Source organism: Sus scrofa, chromosome 5 (genome assembly GCF_000003025.6).
Source record: "Sus scrofa isolate TJ Tabasco breed Duroc chromosome 5, Sscrofa11.1, whole genome shotgun sequence".
Classification (NCBI taxonomy): Eukaryota; Metazoa; Chordata; class Mammalia; order Artiodactyla; family Suidae; genus Sus; species Sus scrofa.
The window spans coordinates 100,265,077-100,282,815 of NC_010447.5; the positions used below are offsets into that span (position 1 = coordinate 100,265,077).

The 17,739-nt window shown below is 37.1% G+C and overlaps 2 protein-coding genes across 27 annotated transcripts in view; one reads left to right on the plus strand and one right to left on the minus strand.

Moving 5' to 3' along the window:
- PPFIA2 (PTPRF interacting protein alpha 2) overlaps positions 1 to 13,953 on the plus strand; it is a 460,439-nt gene extending 446,486 nt beyond the window's left edge. For 7 of the 25 annotated variants that reach the window (XM_021093032.1, XM_021093039.1, XM_021093038.1 and 4 more), the window contains 5 exons: positions 5,832 to 6,007; positions 6,849 to 6,917; positions 9,072 to 9,231; positions 10,428 to 10,519; positions 12,533 to 13,283. In XM_021093032.1, the coding sequence (XP_020948691.1) occupies positions 5,832 to 6,007; positions 6,849 to 6,917; positions 9,072 to 9,231; positions 10,428 to 10,486 (464 nt within the window). In that variant the 3' untranslated portion in view covers positions 10,487 to 10,519; positions 12,533 to 13,283. Of the gene's footprint in view, positions 1 to 5,831; positions 6,008 to 6,848; positions 6,918 to 9,071; positions 9,232 to 10,427 lie in introns of all 25 variants that reach the window. The other 18 variants (XM_021093042.1, XM_021093045.1, XM_021093049.1 and 15 more) reach the window with 8 other exon arrangements.
- ACSS3 (acyl-CoA synthetase short-chain family member 3) overlaps positions 7,179 to 17,739 on the minus strand; it is a 156,975-nt gene continuing 146,414 nt past the window's right edge. The window contains exon 16 of one of the 2 annotated variants that reach the window (XM_003481763.4): positions 7,179 to 17,035. In XM_003481763.4, coding sequence (XP_003481811.2) covers positions 16,967 to 17,035 — 69 coding nt within the window. In that variant the 3' untranslated portion in view covers positions 7,179 to 16,966. The remainder of the gene's footprint in view (positions 17,036 to 17,739) is intronic. The other variant, XM_021093056.1, reaches the window with a different exon arrangement.

Here is a 17,739-nt window from a genome sequence, read left to right on the forward strand (position 1 = left end):
TGCAGAAGTTACTCAGGGACTTTTTTTCCTATATAAGTGAGACTAGTCAATAAATTCAGCTAGGAATGATTTTAGAAACACTACTAACTGCTGCAACCATTGTCTGATTTGAATTACAGGAAAAGACATTCCCTCTTTTCTAATAACAGGTTTATTAGGAAGTACTTCACTTAACAATTAACCCTTTAAATGTTGAAGGGTACATGAGTATACAAGGGAAAGAACTGTTTGAAAATAACATGCTAGATCCTCTACTTTTTAGAGACCACTTTTTAGAGACCAAGTACTTTCTAGAGACAAACATTTTCATTCTGTTGTTGCTGAAGGAAATTTTAATGGTTCAGTATAAAATATAAGTATCTACAGGACTTTTTTGGTAAAAAAAAATCACAAGTCCTTTTATGTCCATTTATACTTTTTAAAGGAAAAAAGTCTCAAATTTTTTGAAAAAAATTCTGGGTACCAGAAAAAATTACTCCTTATAAGCTATATTTCTGTTTACCATTACCTAGGAGTTGATACATGGAAGCATTTTATCAAATTCAATTAGTATTTGTACATTAATTATTCAAAGTAAAGCATGGCTCTCTTTTCATTTTTACTGCCTTTAGGGCTTTCTTTAGATAAGAAGTATAGAACATATTACATTTTACTCTTCCTTCCCATATTAAAGTTGAACATTGTTTTATTCTTTAAATCATATGTTTTAGACTTCCGTAATTGTCCTTTGTGATAAACAATGTCAGAAATTTTACCTTTGGCAGTTCTTGGACAGCCCATTAGTTACAGGGGAATGGGTCTGAATGCCTGTGAAGGGATTGATTACAAATATTTTTCTGTATGCGGCTCATGGGGGAGGACACAGACAGACAATGGACTTCTGATAACACTTCATCTGAGTCATTACTTGGAGCAAGAACGTGTTTTTCCATTATCAAAACTGAGTTGTTAGATTTTGGAGAGTTGTTTACAGAACACTGCTGTCCAGCTGAAGTGAAATTTTCGAATGACTTTGCCAAAGAAAGGGCCCAAGAGGAAGTCTGTGCTTGAGCTAAGATAAGATGTTTCAGCACACAAATGGTTTTTATCTGTGGGTTACCCTTTATGGGTTTTCCTTTTGAGTCCGTTTTTCCAATTAGATTGTATTATGCTTGGTCTCACTACATGGAATGCTTCCTCTATAGACAGATGAGACAGAGAGGAACCACCCATTTGGCACCACATCAGGTATTACATCATTATGTCACAATTGCTAGTTAGAGCACAGCTCTGAGAAAAACGGCAGTGATTCACCACGGTGATACACAGACAAATCCAAGTGTTTCAGAGCTGTGAGTGAGCATCTCATAAACAGCCTGTTTCCTATAACTGATCTGATGCATTTACAGGAATAACTCTTAACTGTGACGAGGGGTCTCTGTTATTATCTGAAGTGTTAATTAACCTTGACCTTAATAAACAGCTTTCTGAAGTGAGGAGACCATGTGAGTATCAAGAATCTACAGGCATTTAATTTGCTGCTAGGAAACAGTCAACACTGATCTCCAGCCATTTGCTGTTTAGGTCAAGAGGAACCTTACAAAGCTTTAATGTCAGAGCATACATTTTGCTTGGAAATAGACTGAGAGAAAGGGATCTTGTTTATAAAGTGATCAAACACTACTGTTCTGAAGACTAAAATTTGGGATTAGTATCTTATTCACCTTCATCCTGTAAATAAATTATATTTGTTATTTCATAAATAACTACAGGTATGGCAATGGAATATGTGATAGAAATAGATTTACGAAATATGGTGACTACAGAATAATGTCATAGACTATACAAATATATACCCAGCTCTAGAAAAGAACTGCACCTCCTTTTACAAATTCATTTAGCTAAGAAAAATCAGCATTTTTGTTGAACTACCGTCCCATTAGTTCTTTTACAATGTTGCATTTAGTAAAAATTGAAAAACTGTTACTGTCAGCCATACATACCTGCCCCACTTTTGAAGTTCACGTGTGGTATATAACCAGTCCTTAGAACTAATCAGTTGCTATCAATAGCAGCTGCTTATCCTAACCAAGATGTGACACCAACCAACTTACATCCTGTTTTCTGAGGTCTAACACCCCAGTGGCACAAGCTAATGAAAACTCAGAGGGAAACATATTTTAGGACTGACCCAGGGAGACCCAGTGAATATATATGTAATTTAAAATTTCCGTAGATAGTAAAGATTATTACCAAAGTCATTGTTCTCTGCCTTCATCTTCTCACGGTGCTCTCCCTGTGCACATAACTTTCCAAATTTCCCTTTTAAGAAGAAAACCACTCATGCAGAATTAGGACTTGTCCTAATAACCTCATTTTAACTCGAGAGCTTCTGTAGAAACCGTAAGTCCAATTAAGGTTACTTTCTGAGGTACCAGGGATTAGGACTTCAACATATGAATTGGAGGGTTGGGGGGAGGGCAATTCAAGTCATAACAACATAAGATTACCATAATGGCTATAAACGAGCAAATAAAAACACCGAACAAATGAAAAATACGAAATTGTTGGTGAAAATGCAGATTTCCATGCATGCTACTGGGGGTTTTAAATGGTGAAAGTGGAATTTATTTAGCAATATCTACTAACATTAAATGTATTATACAACATGACTCACCAGTTCTATTCCTTGCTATTTACTCAACAGCAGACACACACATATGTAGCAAAATACACAAATAAGAATGTTCAAAGCAGCACTATTCTTAGTAACTCACAATGGAACTGACCCAAATTTCCAGCAGCAGAAGAATAGATAAATTGTGGCATCATCAGACAATGGAATACTAAATAGCACTGAAAATAAACAAGCTACTGCCATTTGCCATAGCATGGATAAGCCCTATAATGAGTGAAAGATATAAACACCAAAGTATATATTGTATGAATTCAAATGTAAAAAGCTTAAAAATCAAGCAGAACTGGAGTTTCCATCGTGGTACAGTGGAAACGAATCCAACTAGGAACCATGAGGTTGCGGGTTCGATCCCTGGCCTCGCTCAGTGGGTTAAGGATCCGGCGTTGGCGTGAGCTGTGGTGTACACTGCAGACGCGGCTCGGATCTGGCACTGCTGTAGCTGTGGGCAGGCTGGCAGCTGCAGCTCCAACTCGATGCTAGCCTGGAACCTCCATATGCCATGGGTGCAGACCTAAAAAGCAAAAAAAAAAAAAAAAAAACAGAACTAATCTGTGGTGGGACTGTTCAGAATACTGGTTACTGGTGGGGTTAGGAGAGTGACTGAAAAGGGATGTGAGGGGACTAGGTGGTGCTGAGATATCACTCTATTGCTTTACACACAAGAAAACCTACAGTGGTTACAAATTAATGCAGTAGGGCAAATTAGGAATGCTTTTGAAAATTATATGCATACTCTGCTCCCCCCCAAACGCACACACAATGAAATACTCAAGATTTTTGCATATAATTTAACTGGGGGAAATAAACAGTTAAAGTTGAAGACTATTTCCCACAGCATTTTTTATACTTTTTCTGGAAAAGGTATAAATGTCATTCTGAGAGAAAAATAACAAGAAAGCTTACTTTTCCTGTACTAGTGAATTATGAGTTTCACTTTCCTTTCTATAGAATTAGAAAAAAGTTTGTTTTTTTTTTTTTTCCCTCACTTCCCAAGTTCCTTAAAATTCTTTCTTTTCAATGGAACACTTTAGTCCTTCTGGCTATTTTGCTGGTGTTTATGTAGTAGTCTGTTGACTCATAATGGGAAGAAATGGGGAAAAAGATAAAATATATTTTTGTTTTGGTCTAAAAAAATGTGTTTACAGTATTTTTCTCTAAAGGTTTTAGTTTCAGAAAATAAAATTCCAAGTGCTTTTGTACCTCCATAAAATGCTGCTTTTCAACCTAATAGGGTAAAGCACCTTATAACTTGAGCATGGTTGATTTTTTTTTTTTTAATTTTTTTATTTTCCCACTGTACAGCAAGGGGGTCAGGTTATCCTTACATGTATACATTACATTTTTTCCCCCACCCTTTCTTCTGTTGCAACATGAGTATCTGGACAAAGTTCTCAATGCTATTCAGCAGGATCTCCTTGTAAATCTATTCTAGGTTGTGTCTGATAAGCCCAAGCTCCCGATCCCTCCCACTCCCTCCCCCTCCCATCAGGCAGCCACAAGTCTCTTCTCCAAGTCCATGATTTTCTTTTCTGAGGAGATGTTCACTTGTGCTGGATATTAGATTCCAGTTATAAGTGATATCATATGGTATTTGTCTTTGTCTTTCTGGCTCATTTCACTCAGGATGAGAGTCTCTAGTTCCATCCATGTTGCTGCAAATGGCATTATGTCATTCTTTTTTATGGCTGAGTAGTATTCCATTGTGTATATATACCACCTCTTCCGAATCCAATCATCTGTCGATGGACATTTGGGTTGTTTCCATGTCCTGGCTATTGTGAATAGTGCTGCAATGAACATGCGGGTGCATGTGTCTCTTTTAAGTAGAGTTTTGTCCGGATAGATGCCCAAGAGTGGGATTGCGGGGTCATATGGAAGTTCTATGTATAGATTTCTCAGGTATCTCCAAACTGTTCTCCATAGTGGCTGTACCAGTTTACATTCCCACCAGCAGTGCAGGAGGGTTCCCTTTTCTCCACAGCCCCTCCAGCACTTGTTATTTGTGGATTTATTAATGATGGCCATTCTGACTGGTGTGAGGTGATATCTCATGGTAGTTTTGATTTGCATTTCTCTTATAATCAGCGATGTTGAGCATTTTTTCAAGTGTTTGCTGGCCATCTGTGTATCTTCTTTGGAGAAATGTCTATTCAGGTCTTTTGCCCATTTTTCCATTGATTGGTTTTTTTGCTGTTGAGTTGTATAAGTTGCTTATATATTCTAGAGATTAAGCCCTTGTCAGTTGCATCATTTGAAACTATTTTCTCCCATTCTGTAAGTTGTCTTTTTGTTTTCTTTTGGGTTTCCTTTGCTGTGCAAAAGCTTTTCAGTTTGATGAGGTCCCATGGGTTTATTTTTGCTCTTATTTCTATTGCTTTGGGAGACTGACCTGAGAAAATATTCTTGATGTTGATGTCAGAGAGTGTTTTGCCTGTGTTTTCTTCTAGGAGTTTGATGGTGTCCTGTCGTATATTTAAGTCTTTCAGCCATTTGGAGTTTATTGTGTGCATGGTGTGAGGGTGTGTTCTAGTTTCATTGCTTTGCATGCAGCTGTCCAGGTTTCCCAGCAATGCTTGCTGAATAGACTTTCAAATTAGTATGTGATTGAGAAATAATGGCTTGAAAAGATATCAGGGTAGGTATCAAACTGTAGGGTGTCATCTGTCTTAATGTTCTGTTCTCTGACTTATTGCTTCAGATGAAAAAAGTTTCTTCGAGTCTGTAAGCAATATTTAGGTAGCAGTTTTAAAAACCATGTTCCTTGCTCACCTTGCTCTCTTAACTGAAGAACTGTGTATGGACACAAGAGGAAATGTCCCCACCTGGTGGTAAAAACACTGAACTTCAGGCAGACTCCTAGAGTTCCAGAATGAAAACAAGAAACGCTTTGACTCATCATGTTCCAGGTGATGGAAACGTTCTCTTTTCAGGGATAATAAACAATCTTAAAATGACAACATTTTCCTGGGTTAAAAGTAGAAAAGGTTAGTTATTAGAACAGTAATCACGCGTGACACAAGGGGGCCAGGTGCCTTAGGAAGTGGATAAAGAAGTCAGCATCTATCTGGTCAGACATCTATGGCTGCTTCCAGCCAGTAGTATTGTTTATTATGCCAAATAACCACAGCCTAGAATGACGTGACTCTTTTCCTAGATGTGCTGGTGTGGAGCAACGATCGAGTCATCCGCTGGACACAAGCAATTGGACTTCGAGAGTACGCAAACAACATTCTCGAAAGTGGTGTGCATGGTTCTCTCATAGCCCTGGATGAAAACTTCGACTACAGCAGCCTAGCTTTATTGCTACAGATTCCAACGCAGAATACCCAGGCAAGCCTCTTTGTGTCGTAGTTGTGTCATGTCCTAGTTTATGTAAGGACACAGTAAACTTTTAGGAAAAAAAAAAAGTTGGCTGTGTGTTCATGTTACCTAATGGGAGTTAGCTCAACCTTTGAAATATGTCACTGGGGCTTTAATTTTAAGCTACTGGATTTATAGCCAAAACAACATCATAAAGTTAAGTAGGAAGACATTTAGAAGTTAGGTGGTCCACCCTTCCACCTGAATGCCAGACACTGTCCCTGCCAGATGGCTTTTAGTCTCTGCCTCTCTCAGGGGCAGTCATTTCTATTTACATGTTTGAATTATACAGACACAGTTTGGGGAATGCCATTGATTCCCCAGGCTGGATAATTATCTGAATACTGAAGTTCCCTAAAATTTTGAAATAAAACCTGCAACCTACATCCCAGGACTAAGCAGGTAGATATTCAGTTAATAAGAAATAGGGCACAGGAATCCTAATTCTCTAATGTTTCCCCAAATGATAATCATTGGCCAAGTTTGAGAACTGCTTGCAGAGACTTGATATAAACGTGAGTCCAGCTTTACTTTTATACATTGTAAAGTTTATATAAACTATTTAATTAAAATGAGTTCTTGGCCTCAGATGTTTATGTAAGGCTATCTCTCTAGGGTACACAGACAAAAAGTTGCCCTGCTTTGTATCTATAGCTAAAATTTACAATGGCTTAGAGATGCGGGAAACTAAACATATAAGACCCCTCTAAACGAAACAAGGTATGGGAATGTGTTCTCAGGGAAATATAATCTCTGCGATTTTTTAAATGAGATGTGACGAGTGACGGTAACTGCAATTTGATGTCAACAGGCAAGGCAGATTCTTGAAAGGGAATACAATAACCTCCTGGCTCTGGGGACTGAACGGAGACTGGATGAAGTAAGTCCTTATCTGTCACCCACAGGGTCCCCGTCCTGGTAAAACGGCTTGCAAGGAATAGTGCACAAACATTACTCAGACGCTTGTTCTATGGATAAGATCTAGAATTTTCCCCAGCATTGTTCTTAAATATTTATTACTTCTTTGATTTGGGAAAGTTTATGAATTCATAAATATTACCATATCCGCGGTTATAAACACTAAGAAGTAATTTAAAATCAGACTTTTTCATGAGCTGTGACAGCAAAATGTTAAGCAACATTTTTTTTAATTATAGGCCATGATAACAGTAGTCCTGACAAAGTTAGCTCTTTAATAAGGAATGCGCTTATTTCTTACATATCAGTGTATCTTCACAGGAAATTGTAATATATTAAAATGAAGAGAAAACTAGCTTTCAGTAAATGTGAAGATTTTCATTACTTTAGATATCGATATGAGTTTTCCTTAAAAACATATTAATAACATTTTAGCAGCCATAGGATTTGAAAGCTATATTGAGTTAAGAATATCTAAACATAACAGATGCATGTTTAAATGATTCGGAAGATAGTAAACATGTAAGTAGCCTCCTGAGATGAAGCAATACAAGGGGCAGTGATACACAGCGTGGATTTGCATAGTCCTTCTGAGGTATTCGAGGGTCTTTCTGGAAGAAATGGGACAAAAACCTGAGTATGAAGTGAAAATACAGAGATGCATAGTTTTGTGTTGCAAAATGCAGGTGTTTCCTGGTTATAAAGAAAAGCTGATTAACATAGTTTTGTGAATGACTCTGGCAAATGGTAAAATGATTCGGTCCTAAAAATCCTAAAATAATTCCACATTCAAATGGGGAGGACAGGTGATCTTGGTTTTCTGAAAGCCAAGCTGTCCTTTGTGGAGAGGGTGGTAGACAGATAAGCTGTACAGTCTGGACCTCAGGTAACTGCCTATAAATTCAAACTCCTCTCCAATCAGGATAATGATTAACATTTTCAAATATATTGATAATAAGGATTCTAAAAGAACACTGGATAAATGCAATAACATAAATGATCTTATTTTTCCCAGGCTGACCTTGCATGTTACCTAATTAAATACCGTATTTGTAACAATGATAATTCAGGCTGAGTATCTATCTATATACTATATGCCCGAATGAAGTCACCTGAGCTAGTAGGGTCCGCCACACACACACACACACACACACACACGCACACACACTCACACACGCTGTAACTTCAGAGAGCACACAGTCCTTCCCTAGATGAGAAACTTAGTGATATAAGAAGATAGAACTTGGTAAAATTACTATCTTCCTTAGATTAGATAAAAAGAATAATGTCAGTGAAATGCTACATTACACAGTGTTGCTCACTGATTCAGAGGAAATAACTGTCTGTGTGCAGGTATTTTATGCACAGAGAGAAAAGAGCTTGTGTCATGAAGACAGGATCAGCAACCAGAACTACACTGTAAACCAGCAACTAGTTACATGATGCTTTTAGTGGCATCTAATGAGCACATGTATTTACTAAAAGGAAGATGTCCAGCTACACTGGTTTCTTCAACAAATTACATGTTAATTCTGTATCAGCTGAAATCTAACAAATGACAGATTTAGTTTCTCACATAGAAAATAAATTATAATATCTCAAATGAGCCAGGCTGTATCAAATATAGATTTCCCATAAGATGTATCTTTTGTATATATACATAAAGGCGAAAAGCATGAAACAGTTATTCAAGTGTGTGGATCAAACAGAATTTACCCAACACTAAGTCAACGAAGAGTCTCATCTCACTCATACCATAAAACCTTCGGCATAAAGTGCCACACAGTATGTCCAATGTTCTTTTTGGAAAAACTTGGTGGTTTTATTTTAGATTTTCAAAGATTTTACTTTGATTTTAGATTTTCAAAGATTTTACTTTTTATATATGTCTTAGATTGAAATCATATGAATTTTTAATAAAAGTATTACTATTTCACATCTCCTGCATTCTCCTTTTGGAATCAACAGAACTCTCAACATAAAGCATACTATTCCATATGTATACTTTACAGACAGTATAAATAATCAGAGTTACGTATTTCTAAGCACACAGTTTTAAGCACCTGGACTAGTTTACCTGCTTTCATTACATCAAATTATAACTCTGTACTGGCAGAGTGATGACAAGAATTTCAGGCGTGGGTCAACCTGGAGAAGGCAGTTTCCTCCGCGAGAAGTACACGGAATCAGCATGATGCCTGGGTCCTCAGAAACATTACCGGCTGGATTTAGGTTAACCACAACATCTGGGCAGTCGAGGAAAATGACAACGGATGGTACAGTAGTTTTGCATTTCTGCTTCTAAAGTCGAAAGCTTGTTTAGCCAATGCTATCATTCTCTGATCTTGCACAGCTTTCTGGAAGCGGTTCTTTCCTTGAGTTGGTTTGCTCTGCTTGAAGTTTACTTTGCTTTCATCAGACCATGCTCTTTTGTACAACGCTAATGCATGAACTCATGGCACTTTACTCACATTTTTAAAATAGTTGACAGTATCCTAAAAAGGCCAATTTTGGCTAATGTCCACATCTAGGAAGAAAACCAAACATCTGCATGATTTGTGTTTCTTTACTCTTCGATTTGTCAAGTACACGAATTTTTTAGAGGTTGGATTTGGACCAAAGGTCCTTAGTAAATGGAAAATAACTCCACTGTCACCTACATGTTTGACTATTACAAGTTTTATATTTCATCATAGAAACTCAGACTCATCAGATAAATGTTCACCTCTGACCAAGGCAGAAGGCCTTAAATAAACAAGCACAACTGTGAGAAGAGAGCTAAACAAACACAAAAAACAACAGTAATTTCCCCATTAGTATTTCCTTCTGTGGACATTAGACTTGTGTTGTACACTTCACAAAGAAAAACAGACACTGTGGAGGAGAGACAACTTTGGAATGGTAGTCACAAAGTTATGTCTGTCTGGTAGGCCTTCGACAAAAAGTCCCTCTGTCTCTCTTGAGACAATCATCTAGAATCTTTCTTTCTTTTCAAGATGGCAGTTGTCAGGCCCTTAAAATTAGTTCCAACATCAACCATAATCTTTGATCTACCTACATTTCCTCTAACTTGTGACTCTTATGGAACACATTCGCAAAATTCATGAGGAATTTAACATGATTCAAAGGAGTGTAGAAACTTTTCAATATTGGAGGGGAAAAAAAAATCCATCACACTGATGTTTCTAAGAGCAACCTTTGCTTCAAAAACAGGAGCACCCAGGGGAGCTGTTCTTGTTGCAGACTCATCTAAGGAGGAATACACAACTTGAAAGCTCCGTTGAATCACACTGGAATAAACTTTCATTAGTTACTTGACCTAGAGAAAAGGAATGTGAGTGGCTTCGATCGGAGAGAAAGAAGGTCTATTCGTAGGCTCAGACCCCTTTATGCAGGGGAAAGAAATCTTTCTCGTCTGGGATTTTGCATTCAATCATCACAATCCCTCTAAAGCCCTTTTCTCCATTTGCAGTTGCTTCATCAAGACTGCAGAGGTTAGACAGCTCCTCTGTTCGCACATACTCATGTTGACAAGCCACTCAAAGGAGGCAGCACTGACTTGCTGTGAGTAGTCTTCCTTGGCTGACAAAAATCAAACCGCCAAAAAAAAAAAAAAAAAAAAAATGGAACCTCCATAGGCTAGTAAAACTACATGATATGCTCTGGTACGGCCTGGCAGTACAGAAGTGAGATCACCCCTGTGACGTTCTAGAGGGTGGAAAGGAATCTTTACTTGTAACTCTCAACCCAGGATTTCCTATCACCGTCCGTCTGCTATGGTTTAAGGCCCATGTGTGGAGGCCTGTCACTAACAACATGTCAATGGGTGGTTACACACTGGCTTCCACTTTGCAGTAGCATTTTATATCCATGCACATAGCATTTTATTGAGGAGAGTTTGGTGCTTACAGAATAATATAGTTTTACGTGAGTATTTTATATAGAGGAAGCTGAAATAGGCAAATAATATTCGAGGAGGTACACAGAAGCAAATGGTGACAGAGACAGGAAAATGATTTGGATTAACTTCCCATTAAAAAGAAAAGTATAACTGAAACAAATCTGAACTTTTGGCATGTTGTTTTTCATCAATGGGATTTATAGTTGTTGAAAACAAATAGGAATTTAAAGTATCTGAGGCTTACAGCATAGGACAGAGTGAAATTACTTCTAAGACTGGCAGACAACACTAACAGAACACCTCGCTATATGATCATAAGATAGAAGGCATTTTTATGTAGAGAAATCCTAGTTGATGGAATCTATTTCCAGATGCATATGAAAATGGAGTTTTGCTGAAAAATAGTCTCAGTAAAACTATTTTCCTCTATTAGAAATGTCAAGAACTCATAATTTTTTTAACCTAAAACTCTCCCATTGGTAAATATTCTACCATTTATGATGAATTCGTATTTTGGAAAAACGTTTTTTAGGGCAGTATTTGGAGTCAAATCTGTGTGCAGGGGGAGAGGCACAGCTCATCTTGTGCTGTTTATTCATTGCCTTGAACTAAAAGCTCCACGCAATTTACTGATGGTCTTTGGGGCCTAATATAGGAGCTGATACGCTGCCTTATTTGGGTCACTATTTGAAGCTGCTACTGATAAAACAAAAAGCTTTCAGATAAGAGACTTAATTTCAGAATGTAAAACCCTAACATTAAAATTTTAATTACAGTATACAATTTGGCATCTCATTAGGCATGATCTAAAGTATGTAATAATTTGGCTAAATAAGAGGCTTTCCAAAATACTGTCTGTAATAGCTTCAACACATAACATGATAATTTCCCAGGAACTGAATACTTCACTAATTTACAAATGACTATTTAATATATTGAGTAATGCTTGCTTCTTAGCTCTTGACTGATGGGTAGAACTACACTTTAACTCTTTGCAATCTGTATTTTGTGCACGGCATTCTAGTTAATATTTCCTAGTTTTTAACCATTAAATGGGACAAAGGTATTTATTTCCAGTAAGTTAATCTGGGACAACCCATTTCTATTCTGAGGATTCACTGGCACTTTTGTTATTAAAATAACTCAGAACAGATTATTATTTCTCTGGTGTTAGGATAGTAACTGTGATCTTTTTCTAAGTATATTATGACCAGACAGAATCAGTGATGCTACATCCCTGACCAGATTCTTTACGTTAATGAGTATCATTTTGTTTTTGTCAAAATTGAACAAAAGTGCATCTTTTGAAGAGCTCTAAAAAAAATGAGTTAGAAGACAAACCTATTCCATGAGAGTAGATCAACTCAATTGATTAATGAGCATGCAGTACATTTTTCAAAAGGACTGCTCACATTTTCTGTGAATACCTTTGTTTGCATTGCTGCCACACTTTCCACAAAGGTGAGCCCGTCTTATTTCTGAAGCTTGCCTGCACAAAATGAGAGCGGAGCAACGCTCACATACAGCTGTCGGTTAGACTGGAAACACGATGCTACTCATTACCTGTTAGGAGAGAAATTAAGCAGGATGCATGAAGGTGCACCGAGAGCAGCAGAGGGAGATATTTCCAGTCTGGGACTTTTCAGTAAACTAATGCTCTGCATTAACTATTTTAGATGTCGTCTTTTCAGTCTACTCTACCTAAAGTGCACTACCATCCAAGAAGACAAGCAGCGAAAACCTTTGTCAAGACTCAAGTCTACAGAAATAACCACAACTAACGGTTTAGTAAGCCGACAATGTGATTTGGGGTGGGGGGGGAATGGATATTAAGTTTGATGAGTTTACTACAATTGTAAGAAAATGCTTCAGTCATTTGAATAATAAGCATCATCCACATCATAAATTCTGTACAACAGATGCTTTTATGAAATGGAGCCACTTGTTTTTTCATGTTTTACTGTAATATACTAGGCATTTATGTATTACTGTGTATGTATTTCTTTTTAAATGTGTAAGTCTTATGTAAATGGATATAAATATGATTTTTTAAAAAAATAAAATATATGGTTCATGGAGTCCTGAGTGCAAACACTTGACAATTCCAAGTACTGTTTGTATTTTACCATGCCACCATTTTTACAGTTTTTGAATTGTAACAGTCAAATGGATATGTTTCCTGGAAGCATGCTTCATGCTTCCATGTGTTTCTCCTTCAAGTCTGTCGATCCTTAAAGCTGAAAACCTGCCTCTGATCATGTAAAAAGGGATGATTTAACCTGGAACTGGAGCCAAAAACAGACCTGTAAAGGCAATCAGGGATGTCCTCTATCTTTAGAAATAGCACTGTGATGGCTCGATCTCCTTTTCAAGACAAAACAAAGCCAAACTGTTTACAAGAGTCAAAAGCAATTCTTTAAAAAAAAATTTATAAAGAAAAAAGCATTGTCTTCTCTTATTATTACCTATGGGCCAAGGGAAAAAAAAAAAAAGAAAAAAAAAAAAAAACTTCTTTACCGAGCACCCCATGTTCATCCGAATACCTTGAACCGCCCGCCAGCGCTGTTCAGTGCACGTCAACCACGGCAGAGTCTGAGGTCATTTCCACTGGAAAAAAAAACACAAAACCCCAGAAACCCTTCCCTTTGATCAACATAACAGGGCATTAGCCAGACTCATGTCTAATCTTGTATGCTTTTAGCCGAGTGGGCCTTGATGCGACTTCCCTGAAGTCAGTCTTATCAGAGGAAATAAATGAAAGACAGAAAGATAAACATACATAGTGTATAAAAGTATAGAAGAGTGATCTCTTCCCTGTGGCTTTACTTGGTGGTGTGACTGGTGTTTCTTTGTTTATATGGGAGATTTCAAAGTACAATCTGTTAACAATACCATTTATCGAACTGCTGATTTCCTGCTGCTTGATCTTATTAAGCGCAAGACCTGTCATGAGTAATTTACTTTTTGTATTTAATTTGCTATGTTTGCACGTACATTCCATTTGTTTTGATGTCCATTTTTGTTTAACAGATTCAGTCAACAGGTAATGGTTACAGAAACCCTCTCCATTGTCAATAAAAAAAAAAAATACTTCCAGGTCTCTGTTTAAGCGTTGTTTTCTAGTCACGTTGAGTTTAAACTTGTACTTCAACTCTAACGAAAATCATTCTTAGTGATGCTCAAGCTGTTACTCATTGTCAAAGGTGAGTCTGCCACAAGAGGGAGCACTAAACTTGCTTATGAGCGTGATTTTGTTTTCTAGAAAAAAACGTCGCCTGACTAGGAACATTGGGGAAGAGCTTTTTAAGTCCATCTGAATGTGGGGATCTTGCCTTACAAAAATAAAATATAGCACAGAGGTAACGGTATCATACTAATATAACCTAGATTTATATCTACCATTCATGATTTAAACAATTTTTCTCTTTAGAGATAACCTATTAAGAGATTTTAATCATTTATAGTAGACTCTAATCTATAGGGAATTAAAATATCCAGTTATTTGTCTCAAAAACCATAAAATATTCTTCAATGTATCAGTTCATTCCTGCCAGAGTCTAAAACCCATTTAATGGATTAAGCTTCGAACCTTGGTTTTCTTCCCTCTGACCATCTATTATGAATTTTCACATTTTTAATAAAGCCTCTACACATATCATTTTCTATAGATAAAACAGCTTTTAAATGTAAGTATCTCACCTGTACGTATTTAATACACTTTCACAAGCAAAATAACTCATTGGCAAACACTGCTACAGATTTTAAAAGAAGATATTTACATTTTAATTTTTCAAGAATTTATTTTAGTAAGTGACATTTTTAGTAACATTGTTATTTTTGAAGACATTTAATTCAAAATGTACTACTGAGTACTTTACTACTGAGTGAAAATACTTAATGGTTAAGTATTAATAGAAAATTTGTTTTTCCTTCAAAAATTTAAGCCATCTGGTAACTTGACTGTATCTCTACTGCCCCATATTTAGACAGTACTTTGTCTGACCGTGCAAAGGAGATTAACTTCCTCAACCAGATAAAAGAAAACGTCCCTTCCACAGTCTTACGCACTGTTTCCCAATCCCACTTAACAGGAAAATAACTCAAGCCGGCTTGCCAAAGTGTCCCTTCAGATTTGATTACCAGGAAAAATGTGCAAGAGACTCAAAGATGTCACCTTTTCACAATTCTTGGATCTGCCTGAGTTTATACTTAACAAACCATCATACACATTCAGCTAAAGAATTTGCCATTTCAAATTAACTGAATTTTATACAAAAAATAGGGTAACATATTTTAATGCTAAAACACAGAAAAGAGGTATGATTTGTTAAGATTGCAGTTGTGATAATGGATACAATGTACCTAAGAGAAGAGACAGTTTAAGGAACCCGAGAGCTTCAAATTATACGTTGAATGTCTAACGGGCTTAACTTGGGCTACTACAATAATTAACAGGAACCATGAAGGGGATATATTTTTCAGATCTAACAATCTAAAAGTCACCTTTAGCAAATAACCATTCACTTTGAGGAGCCATACATTTTACAGTCTAAAGTCCAACCAAAAAAACTAACGTTTTCAGAATGTCTTTATACAAGCTGTAAGCAATTTTAGGAAAAAACAGTAAGCTCTTTTATCTCTCGGATATATTTCATATTCAGATTAGTATGATAAGACAATTGCTTTTAAAAATGACATTCCCAATGGACTGAAAGATTGAAGGATAATTTGAGAATTATCAAAGACTCAAATGGATATGGTATATTTTGGGGTTTAAATGTAGTCTTTGATAATTGATCTCATGTGGAACCCTAAGCAAACCAATATTTAATAATCTATCTCTATCTACTCTCTGGTTAATTGACATATTATCCTAAGCTTAATAACAAAGACTCATCGTCAGTTATTTTTTTTAAACGCTCAACAGTTTACCTAAGTTTAAATAGAAAGATGTGCTTTGGACATGATATTTTTGGGTTTTTTTTTTTTTTTGGGTCTTAGGGCCGCACTCACAGCACATGGAGGTTCCCAGGCTAGGGGTGAATTAGAACTACAGTCACCAGCCTACACCACAGCCACAGCAATGCCAGATCCGAGCCGCGTCTGCAACCTACCCCACAGCTCCAGGCAACACCATATCCTCAACCGACTGAGCAAGGCCAGGGATGGAACCCGCATCCTCATGGGTACCAGTCGGGTTTGTTAACCACTGAGCCATGACGGGAACTCCTTTACTTTACTTTCTTTTTCTTTTTGGATGTGAGTTTTTTAGTGAGTTATTTAAAAATTAGAGACCTCACATAACATGGATTTTGCGTTTCCCTTAAAACTCCTCCTGGTCGTGAACATAATGTAAAAAATGTTTACATTTCTTCCTAAGAGCTTTCCCTGCCAGTTTACCCATTGCTACATCATTGCCTTTTCTCCAAAAGAAGCTGAATCACTCAGAAATACACAGACAGCTAAGAACCCGATAGGAGGAGGGGCTCCAAAGAGCCTTCATCTCCAGGACGAAGAAAGAGGATGAACCCGCCTCTGGGTCTATTTCCCTTGACTGAGCACCAGGCACGATACCCGCTACCCAGCCCTCCCCTCAGGAAGGGGACTGATAACCAGACAGATTCTCCTACCAAAAGCATGTCTAGATGACAACCTAAAACTTTGTATCACAGCTCTTTCATTTAAAATAACCAAGCATGTGGGCATCTCAAGAATATTAGAAAATACTCAGAATTTCTCCAAGAAAGGGGTAACTATTTTCTGACGTCAACTTGGGTTTTAGGTTTGGGTCAAAGCTGCAGAGCCCCCCTTTAAGGAAGTGGCTTGATATTAGTGTCACTTTCAGTCAAAGTGGTTTTGTTTTTTCTTTTTTAGTGGGTACCAGTTTGAAAAATCATGCCTTAGATATATTTTTCTTAAACTGAAGTGCTGGCAAACCCATAATGAGATACCCTAGCAGCAACGGGTAAGAGTGCTAATTGGGCTGATCAAACAGAAGGCACAGGTCTTTATGATTCACATTTCAGTCTGCATGTAAATTATCTCTGGGAAAGAATTCCAAAACTTGGCTCCAATTAGAAACGGGATTCAAAAAAAGGAGAAACAAAAGGTCACAATGCCTGTTTCAGCACTTCTTCTATGTGCCCAAAAATGCTGGGGTCTTCGATCGTAGGAGTCACCTGGAAAGAAAATTTGAGTTAGACCAAAGCTCTCCCTTGAAACGCTTCCACCCGACATACACTGAACAGTTATATGCCATCCGGTATTTCCCATTCTCTTGTATTCACATGGAAACATTCAAAAATAAGGAGCTTTGAACTTAATATTTTAAAATGTAGCCAATAGTAAAATAAACGATTCCATTAGGAAAACCATGGGTCCCCGCTGGTGCTTTCTCCTATGGGCCTTTCAATGAGTCTCTATAAAGAAAAAAAAAAAAAATTCTTTTTTTTCCTTCAGCCATACAACCACGCTACAGCTGCATCACTGTTTATTAGCTCTTGATGACTAAAAATATGAATACCTATGTATATTTAATGTGCACAAAAATTTAAAAATGCACATGCTTGAATCAGCCTCTATTTGCAAAAATAATTTTCACAAGAGGAAAAATGACAAGCGTATAAATCAATCATGACTTTTAAAATATCTATAGCCAGACTCAACTGTTTGCTTTCTCACTCACTCACAGTCAGGTGTAACTTCGGTGAAAGAAAGTTTTCCCTTAATTTAACAAGATGGAGTTTCCGTAAGTTTGTTTGAATTTCAACTTGCACATTCACTCACAGTAGAATACTTCTACACACAGGTTCTTATAATCAAAGCACATGGTCTTAATTAATTGGTGTCTCTGCAAAATCCTCATTCCTACAGAGAGAATGGC